The sequence below is a fragment of the Larimichthys crocea genome, chromosome XVI (assembly GCF_000972845.2).
Source record: "Larimichthys crocea isolate SSNF chromosome XVI, L_crocea_2.0, whole genome shotgun sequence".
NCBI classification, from domain to species: domain Eukaryota; kingdom Metazoa; phylum Chordata; class Actinopteri; family Sciaenidae; genus Larimichthys; species Larimichthys crocea.
Genome location: NC_040026.1, coordinates 12,236,799 through 12,251,130, shown reverse-complemented (window position 1 = coordinate 12,251,130; position 14,332 = coordinate 12,236,799). Strand labels below are relative to the sequence as shown.

At 41.2% G+C, this 14,332-nt stretch overlaps 1 protein-coding gene across 1 annotated transcript; it reads right to left on the bottom strand.

The window, feature by feature from the left end:
- Positions 1 to 743: 743 nt before the first annotated feature.
- Positions 744 to 6,999, bottom strand: get4 (guided entry of tail-anchored proteins factor 4). The gene is made up of 9 exons (XM_010742909.3): positions 6,769 to 6,999; positions 5,644 to 5,722; positions 5,203 to 5,284; positions 4,519 to 4,668; positions 3,741 to 3,879; positions 3,250 to 3,390; positions 2,907 to 2,982; positions 2,659 to 2,731; positions 744 to 2,059 (listed from the first exon to the last, which is right to left on the bottom strand). The coding sequence occupies exons 1-9, from the start codon at positions 6,906 to 6,908 to the stop codon at positions 1,968 to 1,970; spliced, it is 972 nt and encodes a 323-aa protein (XP_010741211.1). The 5' UTR covers positions 6,909 to 6,999; the 3' UTR covers positions 744 to 1,967.
- Between the last annotated feature and the right edge of the window lie 7,333 nt (positions 7,000 to 14,332).

Below are 14,332 nucleotides of genomic sequence, written 5' to 3'. Positions count from 1 at the left end.
TCAACAACTTTTTGGGGGGGGGTAAATTCTTATTTACAACCAGCGCCGGTCCTGGCCACATTTGCGCCCTGGGCGAACATTTTCTCGTGCGCCCTAACGGCCGCCCGTGCGCCCCTGGATGCGCCGTGCGCCCCCGTCGGTCTGTCCGACGCCCCCCTCTGCCTTGTCAACACCCCGCTCCCGGGGCGCCCGCTCCGCTAACTTAATGAGCGGATTTGAAAATTACCGAGGTTTTTTGCTTTTTCGGGCGTTCGTGCGCCCCCCACGGAGAATGCGCCCTGGGCGGCCGCCCACATTGCCCATAGCTAGGACCGGCCCTGTTTACAACTCATTTTCCCTAAAAAAGTGGGTTGAGTTTGGTTCATTTCTATATTTTACTCTTTCATTCAATGATTCATTTCATCAATTATTATTCATTATTGGCCATTTTTGTGTTCCATAAGTCCCACACAGATAATTACATAGAAGTAAATAAACATTACTCTACGTAGAAAGACCTCTTGACGTGCCTACTTTCCTAGTTTCAGAAAGAATTTTCACAGGAGGGATTTGACCCCGTTAAAGATGATCTGGAGCACAGTTAGGGCTTTAAAAACAACTAAAAAAAACAGCAGACTGACAGGACCTGGACTGAGAGGACAAAAAGCAGCTGAAGATCAAATGACGTGAGAAAAGAACGGTGTTCTGAGGAACGTGCAGAGCGAGCGTGTTCTCCGAGGGGCCGATGAAGTTAACACTGATGACCAGCAGCTTTTGTACGAATCACACTTTTGACTGTGCACCCGCTGAACTGCTCCACCTCAGAGAGGAATTGTTTTAACGGAAGTTAAAAAAAGGAAAACAGAAGCATTTAGATATTAACATTTTGTAACAGAAAAAGCAAGATTCACTCCACACCAGTTTTCACAGCATCTCCTCTAATAAAGATCACTTTACAAACTTGGAAGGTCACCCCAACTTTGACTTTTTATTTTTTCACTGCGACAGGTTTACAATCAGAGCCAACAGCCAGTAAAACAGAAGTGCTTCAAACTCTTCAATGCCACACGTTTTTTTAATGACTTGGCAACTGTAACAAAAAAAAAAGCCAAGTTTAGATTTTTCCCCACATAATTCCTCTCGGAGATGCAAACAAGCTCAGCAGCAGTTCAGCAAGTGCACAGTAAAAAAAGAGTGTGGGGCCTCTACAGTGGGGCTGTTTGTATACAGACTGTTGTACACCGTCTGCAGAGAGGATTTGTTTGGTTGATATTCAAGGTGGAAGAGAACTTCTGGTAATAACTTACACAGAGCTCAGTTGTCTTTTTGTCCATGTAGACACCCAAAGGTGGCCTTGACTACAAGTTCAGTTTAATTTACTACAGGAAGAAGAAACTTTAAGCGGACAAAGTTGTTGCTAAGTGCCAAAAAGAGCAACACTGACGGCTCTGATAGAACTCTGTGCGGCTGCCCGGCAAACAAAAGATAATAGTAGTGAGTTGACTAAATCCTCTTATAATGTAATCAACAACATTATGAAGAGATTTCACATGTAATGCTGTCCTCTCCACTGGGACACTCCAACCGTTCCCATCTCTTGGGAGCAGGTTTTCACAGGGAGAGGGCAGTTTGTTAGGTTTTAAAATCATACACCCTTAACAGACAGTCCCAAACTAACAAAATTAATGATTAAAATAAAATAATATAATCTTACAATTATTCAATACGGGGAGAGTTTGCAGTTTGGCGCAGTCAATCCCGGCAGTGCTGAGAGGGGTGTTTTTTTGGCGGCTTGATACTTGCTCTGATTTTAGACTGGATGGGGAAAGGGGAATTTTTTTTGGAAAAAGCACGGCTCTGAAAACACAGACCGGCGCCTCGCCCCGCCCTCGTTGTGGAGGTTGAAGGAGGGAGGCGGCGTGGTCTTCCTCTTTTTTTTGTGTGTGTATGTGTGTGTGTTCGTTTGTTCTCTTTGTCCCGGTGCAGGCTCAGTCCAGCTCTATGGGGCTGCTGTCCTCCTGAGCTTCTTCAGCCCCATCATCCTCCTCGCCTGAACCCATCAGGCTGTTCAGCAGGTTTCCTGCAGGAGGAAGTCGAAAGATAGTTGAGAACACTAATCTCAGACTGGAAACAGGGGAATCATCATTTTACACCGTTCTGAATATTCCAACCGTTCTCAGTATCTCATTTATCAACAAAAAAAAATTGTTCTGTAATAACTATACTTTTAGTTTATTTTGAATAATATAATAATGGCTCATAAATCTCAGCCACCGTCTTAGCTTTTTTTACTTAATTCTTCAGCATTCTCACACTTGATGATGAACCATCAGTTTAAATTATTTTGGATGTTTCTCTACAATCTACCAATAAAAACACCTTTGCACATTGTTTTTCTCCTCGGATCTACATTGATCTCATAAACGACCTCTGTGAACTCTAAATGACGGAAATCCATCGTAGTGACGGAGAACTTTGATCCGTGTGATATGTACTTATTTTAGAAAGAAAAACAAATCTTTATAGAGTTTGTTTATTATAATGCAATTCATTCAAAACAAATAAGACATGACCCATTTTGCGGTTGGGGGTAAGGGAGGCTGACAGAAAAAAGTTTGGGAACCAAAATAAAGTAAATAATCCTTAACATCTGCTCAACTGAAGCATCAATCCACTCACCTAGCAGTCCACCGTATGATGGGGATTGTTTGGGTGGAACTCCAAAGAAAAGCTGTCCTATTCTGTCGAGATACTGAGGAGCCAGGAAGATGTCCGAAGGATGAGGGAGAGAGAGAGAGAACACGAATAAGACATTATTTAAAAATTTAAATGAGACGCTGCAATATTTTTGAGTGCATTAACACAAATAAGTAAATAATGATAGTAACACATGACTCATGGGAAGAGTGAAGAGTCAAACACCTCACCTCATTATACATGGGGTCCCTCTTCAGGGAAGGTTGATATTGCTCACATAACACTGTGAAAACTGTTAATTTACCCCTGAAGACAAACACAGGATATAAGATACTGGTTATTAATATCCTCAATCTGTTTATCGCACACAAACATGAGTTAATGCTGTAATGTACTACAGGAGATAAGAGAGTAAGAAGTGATGTAATGCTGCTTATTGAGCTTATTACATGCTCAGGACAGAGCACTGAAGGAGTCCGTACAGATATACAGTAAAGACGTAGTTATATGACACTGAGGTCATAACAAATTCAATACATTTATATAAGTATTAAATAAAAGATTTGTCCTTACCCATCCACTGCCAGCAGCAGAAACCAGATAAAGTTTAGTAGAGGCTGGACAAAGGGAGGGCCCTTCTCTATGGACGGGTGTTTCTCTGTGTATGTGCTGAACACCACGGAAGCGCTGTTTTTGTTCTTTAAGCAGAGGAACCTGGAGGGTGGAGGTTCAGGAGGGGAGGGACGGACAGAAATAGAAAAGGAAGGGAGGATGAAGACAAAAGGAGACGGTGGTGAAGAAAGCATGACAGAAAGTGTGACACAGAAGATGAAGGAAGAGAGAGAGAGAGACGGTAGACAGAGAGACAGATCAAAGATGCTTTTTAAAGAAACTGCTGACGGGCGGTAAATGGATCTGACTGCAGGCCAACATGCTGGAGGAGGTAGCGTCGATACCAGTTTCTCCACTGCACGTACAGACTGTTATTACTACACCTCAAATCTAATAAAACATTCAGATTATATGTACAGGCTGCGCTCATTCCCAGGTTACGTTTCACTTACTGTAGGACGGCCTGCGCCACAAACATGTCGACCTCGCTGCGGAAGCCTCGTGACGCCGAATACTCCACCAGCATCTGCGCACAGCCCTCCCCGTCAGACGAATGCAGGAAGTGGTAACGAGACTCACTGTAGTTTTGCTCTGGACACAAGAAAATTGCAATATTTTAATGGATACGATATTAACTTTCAAGCAGGGCCAGGGCAGCTTTCACATTAACGTTAAGGCCAAGACACACCCTTTGCACAGCAGCTACGTCTCCGCGAGACAGATGGAAGAATTAGTCCAGTATTACGGAGGCTGAGATGCTTCCCTGGAGATTTACTTAGAGGTAATAGCCGTTTCCTTGAATGATTCTGATTTCCCTGCATACGTAAACATTGTGTAAATTTTCCTTCATGTAAATTTGACTGTAACTTGTAATTTGACTCTCACAAAACAAAAAAAAAAAAGTGCTCCAGGTTTCTTGGTTTCTGTCCAAATAACATCCAACTAAAAATAAATAATCGTTCCAACTCCACCTTATTTTAGTGTTTACTCACAAACCGCTCTCCTACTGATCAGCCCATCTTGCTTTTCCCTTCAGCCCCGGCTCACAAACATACATCAAACAGACACAACTCATGTATTGACTTCAGCTGCTGGTGTGTGGGATTACAGTGAAAACAAGTGTTGTGATTCACATCCTATGCCTCCTTAGTGCGTTACCCTTGATTTTAAATTCATCATAACTTTGTTATTACCCTCTACAGTTTATAAACGCAGTCATGTATTGATTACCTTTCCACAAGGTGACAGCCAGCAGCTGGTGTAGTTTTGGGTGACCCAACTTGCCGGATCCTCCTGTGGACCATTTCAAGGCTCTGGACACAAACGCTACTCTCTCTGGGGAGTTCTGGTCCATCATACTGAACAGCTTAGCCAGGTTTTCTGCTCAACACACACACACACACACACACACACACACACGCATAGGCAAACAACAACATCAGAGAATGTCTGATCTCTTTCTCTAAATGTCATGACCGTTTCGCTAGAGGTGTCCCAAACAGTTCAGTACAGTATCAATCGGTAAAGGATCTCCAGCTGTCAAATGGTGCGTATTGATCAGGACAGACCGTGAATAACGCAGACGTCGTACTTTTTGTAAAAGGTTACATTCATATTGGTGAGTGTTGCGATGGAGTCAATTAACAGAGTGGAAATTTTAAGTGTCCCCTTTTATGTAAATCTTGCTGTGAAAGGTGCCGTGTGTCTAACAATAGCACAGTGACAACACAAGGGCAAACTTCCCAACACAGTTTCTGTTAATGTGACTCTCTTTCACACAATAAAAAAGGACAGCAAACTTTTTTTTTGCAACTACCCACTCTTCAAACACGTCGTTACAAAACGTATAGTTCAGCACAGGTATTCTTGCAGATTAACTGGGGGTCTTTGTAAATGCTGAAGGCTGCCACTCACCTAATATTTCATCTTCAACTTTTGTCTCGGATTTCTCCAACACCTCCAGTACCAGCATGGACAGGTCTGCTGCACTGTTTTGCTGGAGATGAAAAACACAAGCCACTGTATTTCAGATTTTAAAAAAAGAATGTGACATTTTATCCAAACACCTTGAGGGCTTGGAGAAGAAGCTGGCATCCTATTGACTCAAAACTGATTTTAAGATGCATGCAGGACTGGAAATGATATGATGCATTGCTGTAGCAAATCTCAAAACGGCGTTTATATGCAGTTTAAGCAGTAATAATGTCACATCAGATTTCTGCACACAGCTACAGTGTCACTTGTGAATGACACACATATAGACACTACTTTTACGATTATTAAAGTCGCCCAACAGAGCTGCTATGATTTGGGATTCACCACGAACACGTGACACAAACAAACATTCTTTTTTACCTGATTATAGCTGAAGAAGAGTAGAGCCCCGTTGTACATCAGCTCCCTGGCCTCAGCATGTTTTGCCTGTGACATGTACCTGATGGGGGGGGATACAGAAGTATCAGGATCACACACACACACACACCACATGATACCACGGCTTATCAACACAAACACGACAGGGTTGTTTTGCATCACTCGAGAGCAGACCTTGCGTGAGGCTGCGAGATAAAGTGCACGCTGGTATTCGTGGAGAAAACAAACAAAGCAAGGGGTGAAATAGGGTGTGAATACGGGAACAGCTGCAGCAGATTGGATACCTTTCCCATCTTGCATGTATGAGAGTGTGTCAGGAGTTAATGTTGCAATCATGACTGTTAGTCAAGCCAATAACTGAGAGGCAGGAGTGTGCCTAACTCACTCTGTCATGAGGGGAAGGGCTGGATTTAACTGGATTGGTCTCAGAACAAATCACCTTCTTTAATAAACTGTGCCTGAGGCACACAGCCAGGCAGTATGATAGCACTGCTAATCCGTCATCCACATTTCCACATTGTGCTGGAGTGAGAGAGTGTGTAAACGATCCTTAATGATGAAACCACAGCTAACTCTACCCAGACTTACCCCAGGTGTACTAAACATGACTAGCCCTCATAGTTCACACTGCGGCGGTGCAGTATGTAGCCACCTGGCTATAAATGCTAACACAGCTGGACAGCTTCCACACACGTTTAGGAAATGACAGCAGAGAACAAAGCTGATAGCTGCTACGTCCTGTTCATTTACACCTGAGGTATCTTCCCCAATGACGGATAAACACACACCGTCCTAGCTGGACAGATTAGCAGCCCAGCTAACGTTATCAGCTGTGTGGCTAAACGCGTAGCTAGCTAACTAGCCGTAGTTAGCAGCAGCAGTCCCATTTTGTGTCCGCGGATGACGGACAGCACAGCTGTCCAAACAAACAGGCGGACTAACGCGAGTGGGTGGGTCCACGGTGAAATTCAGCCAATCATAAAACGCCCATGGAGGGAGGAGGGGGGGTATCGCGCAAGGTAGAATGTAGAATGGTCTGGAATAGCCAGGCCCCAAAAGCCGAGTGACAATTACAAGTGCAGCTACGGACACGAAATGAAGTCTTACCTAAAAAATAAAGTCCTATACATCTGGTGTGCTTCATAGTAATCCCCTTTTTCTACGCTGGCTCGCAGTTTTCCTTCCACCCTCTGTACGCCTCCACGGTTCCTGGCACTGGAGCACCTCAGAGACTCCGGCTCCGACATCGTCGTTGCTCCGCAGCAGCAGCAGCGCTCGAGCCAAGTGTTGACAGCGAGAGAGCGGAACGCTTTAAACAAAACGGACCCTCCTCGCTCGCCGTAGCCGGTGTGTCGTGGTTATTTGGTTCATAGATATATATACATGTATATACTGTATGTCTATGATTTGGTTATGGGAATAATGCTGATATGAACAAGACAACATTTATGAAAGCCTGTGACCAACTGGAGTCAGCATGGTCAGGGTGAGATAGATAGATAGATAGATAGATAGATAGATAGATAGATAGATTTGATTTTTACAAATAGAAAAGTATGTAAAAAAATAAATAAATACATACATAAATGTTTGTTTGTTTGTTTGTTAATAAATTAAGATACAAACATCATACAAACACTCCTGTGCACTCCTGATCTCTTAGCGGTCATGGTCATCTGGTTTTATGAATATTCTCTCCATTCATCTTCAATTCTTCATTATTCATTCTTGTGCAAATATGGTGGAGAATGCTGTTTAGTGTGCCAGTTGATGTCTCCCAAAACAACCCAAGAACCTGCTCTGAGGATGACAGCGTCTGAAACAAATAGTATATAATGTTCAGAACGAGCAGAAATACAAAAACCATTTTTTACATTTTAAACTGGAATTACACCTTGAATCCACTGCTCAAGAATTGAGTTGTTTTATAAAGAGAATAATTTATTTCCATTTGAAAAGCGTGATTTAGAAATATGGTCTTCATTCTTAGACAGTAAAACAAAAGCAATTAGGAAGGTTACTGTTAAAAACTTAATTACCTATAATACTAAATCAATCCACTGATGCAGTATTGCACTTTCATAGAGGTGGGGCAAGAATGTGGTTTGACATAAGTCCTAAACTGTTCATTAGTTTCTGACTCTGGGAAAATGTGGGAAAAACGGTAAGATTCCCCAAAACTGCTTTATCTCTGAACTCTAGTTTAGTCTCTGTGATCTCCTTTTGATAACTAATGTCATATTTTCACCTCCATTCACTGAGACTCCCCTTAAACAGTTTGTAATCCCACTGGGGAGGTCCACCTCACCTAATAACCCACTTTGCAGCATCTCTGAAGTAAAGATCTACACTTTATTATTTTGTTTGGCTTCCTTTGTTAACAGCCCTTTTCTTGCCATTATTATAGCACTATATTGTTACTGTCCTACAGTGCAATGTTGTCCAAATAATGCTTCAGAACATTTAATAACTGTTTGTTATGTAATGGTAATTTCCATTTCTTAGTTTCAACCGCTTGAGGTGCCCAACCTTCCCCCTTCCTAACACAAGATACCAGGTTCTTTTGAGTCATGTCTAGACTCAACTTTGCAGCTAAATACAAGATCCTGCAGGACATCCCAGGTGTAAGACACACCCACGGGCAATAGACAAACCTGCAATAGACAAATGGGTGTGAAAACACTCTCTGGGGGGGCTGGGCCCTGCAAACAGACAAAGGGATGTGAAACACAGGCTGGGGTGTGTTCCTGAGGTATAAATGTTTAGGTCTCCCCATGTTTGGGGTCTTTCTTCATCTTTGACCGCTCATGTGTTGATTGAACTTTTCTTTGCAAAGAAAATAAAACCTTGTCGGCCGGCAGAAGTCTTTATTTCATTCTTCACCAGCAGCAGAGAAATTTACACAGTACTCATATGTTGTCTAGGAATAGCTTGCAACACATTTCAAGGTTTAATTTACTTCCACTACTGCAGAACTGCTGTTTGTTAACCCATTATTTGTTCCCTTAATTTTACTGAAATTTACCTTATTTTACCTCATTTTTCAGTTCAAGTTTTCAAACTTCCAAGAGTTTACTGTTTACCATTGTACCATTAAGGTGTTTTAAAACTGTAGTTGAGTTGTGTACATGTACATTAGATTTCTCCAGACATATGTCATTAGAAAAGTGTTAGATGTGTAGGTGCTGCCCAAATCTGGAATATGGACTGATGTCATAAAATCTTTGGGTTTTACAAAGTTAAACAGATAATTTTAGGTCTTAGTGGAGAATCTGTTTGGAAGAATTTTATCCAAAATAATTATTTTGACACATCCAGTGGATTCAGTATATAAGAAGCTTCAGTATTTAAGAAGTATCTCACAGAACAGTGGACCATGTTACATAAATTTAAAAAAATCATTTATTTAACACTAAACCTAGTGGTAAAACAAGAACAACTACTGCATGGTAGAAAGCAGTGTGTAGGATACAGAGGCAAACTGTATATAGAGTCCCCTCAATGTCACATACTGGGCAGTCTGAAGTGTCAGTATGTCCTTCTTGAGCATCTTAATTTCTGCAGATGCTGAGAGCTTCACAAACATGCCGCCACAGAGGAAGCACGTAGTGACAGCTTCATCTGCACAGCTGAGTTCAGGACACTCTTCATCCTTTGGACCTTCATCTTTTGGTTGGTGATACTCTGGTTTTGTTCTTATAATCTTAAAGAAACAAAAACCTAAATTTTGTCTGTGAATCGCTCTAAGTCTGGCCCCTCTCCTGAGATCAGTTTGCCTTGGTACACCCAACCAGGATGACAACAACACAGCTCCCTGAGTCACAGGGACACGCAAACCCCTCCACCATGATAAGGTAGCGATTCTTGGAGAGGAAAGTTTGTTTTCAATGTTACATTACATTATATTACATTACATTTTACTATGTTACATGATATCACATTACATGATATCACATTACATTACAGAAGATGACTCCTTCCAGCGTTTCCCTGGCCTTGGACTGGGGGTCCAGTCCTCATCACTGTCCTCCCTGCTCCTCTTTCTGGAAACGCCAGAACCAGAAGAGGAAGCAAGGGAGACAGCAATGTGGCCATCGTCTTCATCTGAAGAACAGAAGACCGAGGAGCCTTCACCTTCATCTGAAGAGCCGAAAACAGGGATGTCTTCGTCTTCAACAGAAGATGTGGAGTCCTCGTCTTCATCCGAAGAGATGACGACTGAATCGCAAACAAAGCAGGTTTTTTAAAGGGGAAACCAGACGACACCACATGCCTAAGACGTGACCAAACAGAGGCATTACAGAAGAAATTCAAATTTTAAAACCGTGTGACAAAGATACAAGGATTACACAAATATCTATGCCAACCTCTGACACATGATGTAAAAAAAAGAATTTGCACATCATGAAAAAGTGAAAACCACACATGCTCAAATCTATTGTAACACTGGTTAACCCTCATGTTAACAATAAACTTTTACTAAGATAAATTAGTTTCAGGCTGTGGGCCAAGCCAACACACAGGGACAACACTGACCAACCATGTAATACATAAGGTCAAGGTTTCACTTCATATCACTCCACCATTGTTAACAAACACTCATATTACAGGTGTACTATAAAATATAGTTCCTCTTTTAACTGAAGGAACAGATTACAAATAGTTAATCAAATTAATAAAGTCACGTTAATTATCTAAATCAATCTGAGAAAAATCATTTAATCTCACAAATAAATTTCATTTTACACTATTACTATTGCTCTGTGTACATTTAACAGGTGAGGCCTGCGCGTTCTGACCTTAGCTGCTAAAAGTTCAATCGTGTCCATGGTGATAAAAATGTATATTTCATGCATTTCATGAAAACGGCCCAGTCGCCATCTTGAATTCAAACTATTTTTTACTCAAAATTGACAAAATTAATACAAATATATATCAAGATAAAAAACGTCAATAAATCACTACACTATTGTTAAGATGTTTGACGCATTTCCCGAAGTTTTAAAGCGCAAAAACACACTAGCAACACTGAGTATGACCCAATCTGTATCTGAAATATTTTCTAACTCATCCACATTTAAATTTAATTGTTATGCTCAAATATTAAAATAAGAATAAAAATTGCCTTTTCTCCTTCTTCTCCTCCTTCTCCTTTTCCTTGTCCTCCTTCTTTTTCTTCTCTCGGTTGTCCAGCATTTTTGTTCGCCAACAGGTTTTTCAGCGGTCAGTCTTTGCAGCAGGTCGACTCCGGGTCAAGTTCTCGTGCAAAGTGAGAACGTGTGAAAGGTCAGCAGGCCTTATTATGACCTAGTCTGCGCGTCACCGTTCTATTTCTATGGCTACTACTGGCGCACGCGCATATATATGTGTGTGTGCGTGCACACGTAAAAAAATGAGATGCGCCAAATGATGATTTTCTGATTTTTATTATTTCCACAACTGTGATGTGAATGAATTTCAAATATAGGAAGCCCCAGAGTCCTGAAAGCTGGTATTTTATATTGCTCATCCAAAGTCATAACTTGTGCATATTATCTTGTGCAGACAACGAAAAATATATTTACTTGTTCTCACGTGTATGTTTCTATCACTGAATAATTGCTAAGATAGCAAATAAGCAAATAAGATCACTGTTGTGGAGAAATTGCTAAAGTCAATGGTGAGGTCAGGAAGGAAGAAAGTGTTCAGGAGCCTCTGATGTTTTATGCCAGGGGTCAGCAAATAAGCACAGGTGTAACTAAAATAAAATATAGTTTCCTCTTTTACTGAAAGAAAGATTATCCAATAGTTAATTAATGATAAAGTCATGTTAAGTATCTAAAATCAATCTGCAGAAAAATCATTTAGAGCTCACAAAAAATTCATTTTAGCACCTATTACTAGTAGGTATGTAACGATACATCATCGTGATCACGGATTTAAAATTCGAGAAATGCGGGTAGACGACTCGCAGATGGTTGACAGAAAAAATGAATCTGCGATTCTTGGCGAATGTGAGAAGAAGTAGGATATGTTCTTGGTTTCGTTGTGTTTAAAATTAGAATTAGGTACGTTGTGGGCGTCAGCTTCGACTGGCCGCGTCTGCCCTTGTGTGTCACAACACACCAACACAACACACACACACCCCTACGCACATGCGCAGTAGTGTGAATACAGGCGTCAGGCCGACTTTACAGTAAATGATACCAATAACACAGACCCCCAGGATTCACGATGTTTGCGATTTGCAACTTCAAAACGCAACTTCAGTTGAATCCCTCCGTGAATGTCAGTGGCGGTGTTTGCAATTTTTAACCAATCACAGCAACTTTCCAGCAACTTTCCGCGCAGTCGCCCGGGGGGATTAAATCAAGGTCAGGCGGACGGGCCCGACCGTGCGGGAGGATCCCCATCACACAAAACGTTTGAGAGTTTATCTGTAAAGAAAAGATAAATGTATTTGGCAGAATTTTGATCCTGTAGCTTCATGTGTTGATTGGAAAAAAATAAACGTGAAAAAATACGTACTCGTGAAACAAAAAAACTCGTGACTCGATCAAGTCTTGAGTTGAGTGTAATCGTTAAATCCATAATTACTATTGCTCTGTGTACATTTAACAGGTGAGGCCTGCGCGTTCTGACTTAGCTGCTAAAAGTTCAATCGTGTCCATGGTGATAAAAATGTATATTTCATGCATTTCATGAAAACGGCCCAGTCGCCATCTGAATTCAAACTATTTTTTACCCAAAATGCAAAATTAATACAAATATATATATCAAAATAAAAAACGTCAATAAATCACTACACTATTGTTAAGATGTTTGACGATTTCCCGAAGTTTTAAGCGCAAAAACACACTAGCAACACTGAGTATGACCCAATCTTATCTGAAATATTTTCTAACTCATCCACATTTAAATTAATTGTTAGGCTCAAATATTAAAATAAGAATAAAATTTTTTTCTCTCCTTCTCCTCCTCGTCTTTTTCTTCTCTCGGTTGTCCAGCATTTTTGTTCGCCAACAGGTTTTTCAGCGGTCAGTCTTTGCAGCGGTCGACTGCGGGTCAAGTTCACGTGCAAAGTGAGAACGTGTGAAAGGTCAGCAGGCCTTATTATGACCTAGTCTGCGCGTCACCGTTCTATTTCTATGCTGACTACTGGCGCACGCGCATATATATGTGTGTGTGCGTGCACAGCGTAAAAAAAAGAGATGCGCCAAATGAGATTTTTTTTATTTATTATTTCCACAACTGGTGATGTGAAGATTGCAAATATATGAAGCCCAGAGTCCTGAAAGCTGGTATTTTATATTGCTCATCCAAAGATAACTTGTGCATATCTTGTGGCAGACAACGAAAAATATATTTACTTGTTCTCACGTGTAGTTTCTATCACTGAATAATTGCTAAGATAGCAAATAAGCAAAAAGATCACTGTTGTGGAGAAATTGCTGAAGTCAATGGTCAATGGTGGAGTCAGGAAGGAAGAAAGTGTTCAGGAGCCTCGGATGTCTTATGCTGTATTATTTATTGACGCTTGATCAAGGAGAATGAGAGACACTCTCAAAGTACATCTGAAGTGCTGAGTCGGTCTCGCATTCTGACGAACTCGTAATGGTCGTAGACTTCAAACCCAAAGATCACACCCCAAATACTATACGCCCCAGAATTAGTCAAAGAGAATGTCTTTACTTTGGAGGTGTTATTGTCAACACATTCTAGTCTGGGGACACAGATGTCTGTTTACGCAGATGGAACGGCAACAACAAGCTATCTATTATGACTAGGAAGGCAGCAACAGGTCTCTTCGAACCAACTCCGCGAAACAGCGAGTCCGCGAAAAGTGAACCGCGTTATAGCGGGGGACAACTGTACTGTGCATTGCGTAGCGGGGGTGTGTCTGTGTATGTGAGTTTTACTTTTCTCTTGGAAAAGCAAAGTAAAAAAATATTTATTATTATTAATAATAATAAATAAAAAAAAAACGATTTTGTTTGTCGACATAATCGTGACAATCGTGGCAGCCCTAGTGGTGTACTGAATCATGGATGCTTTTGATTCGCACTGTTTTAATTTTAGAGCCAGGAGCCTGCTGGGTTTGCTTCTTACAGAATAATTTTGTGTTGAGTGTCCCTGTCAAAGTTCAAACTTTCCAGATTCAGTGGCGTCACTAGGCATAGGCCCCCCCTAAATATTTCTAATTTTGGTATTTTATTATAAAAAAAATCACAAAAAAATGCCTATTTAGCAATCACAAATGGCCAGAATATGAGTTTAAACCAATAATCAATAAACTGTCATTATTCACTTAAATATATCATAAATCTCATTTCATCGGGTACGGTAGAGAGAGCCCCTTCAGTGCATATTATACAATCCATTCCACTTTTCATATAGAGAAGCCCACATCACTGAAATTCCAGTCCATGTTTTCCATGCGACCCTGCTCACTGCCGGCGTGGTTTACCTCTGAAGTACACAGAGCCGAACCCACAGCGGCAAGCAGAGCGCGAACGCATGGGTGAAGATGGACATTAGAGCCTTTTCAAGAAAGAATAGCATTCATCACTGCTGGTAGTAACACTAGCAACAGCAGAAAAGTTCCATGTAATTTAAACCAAAATGTTCCGTGTTTGATCCCAGCTGGCAGCTCTGAAAGTTCCTAGCTGCTGCTAGCTAGTTGAGAGGAACT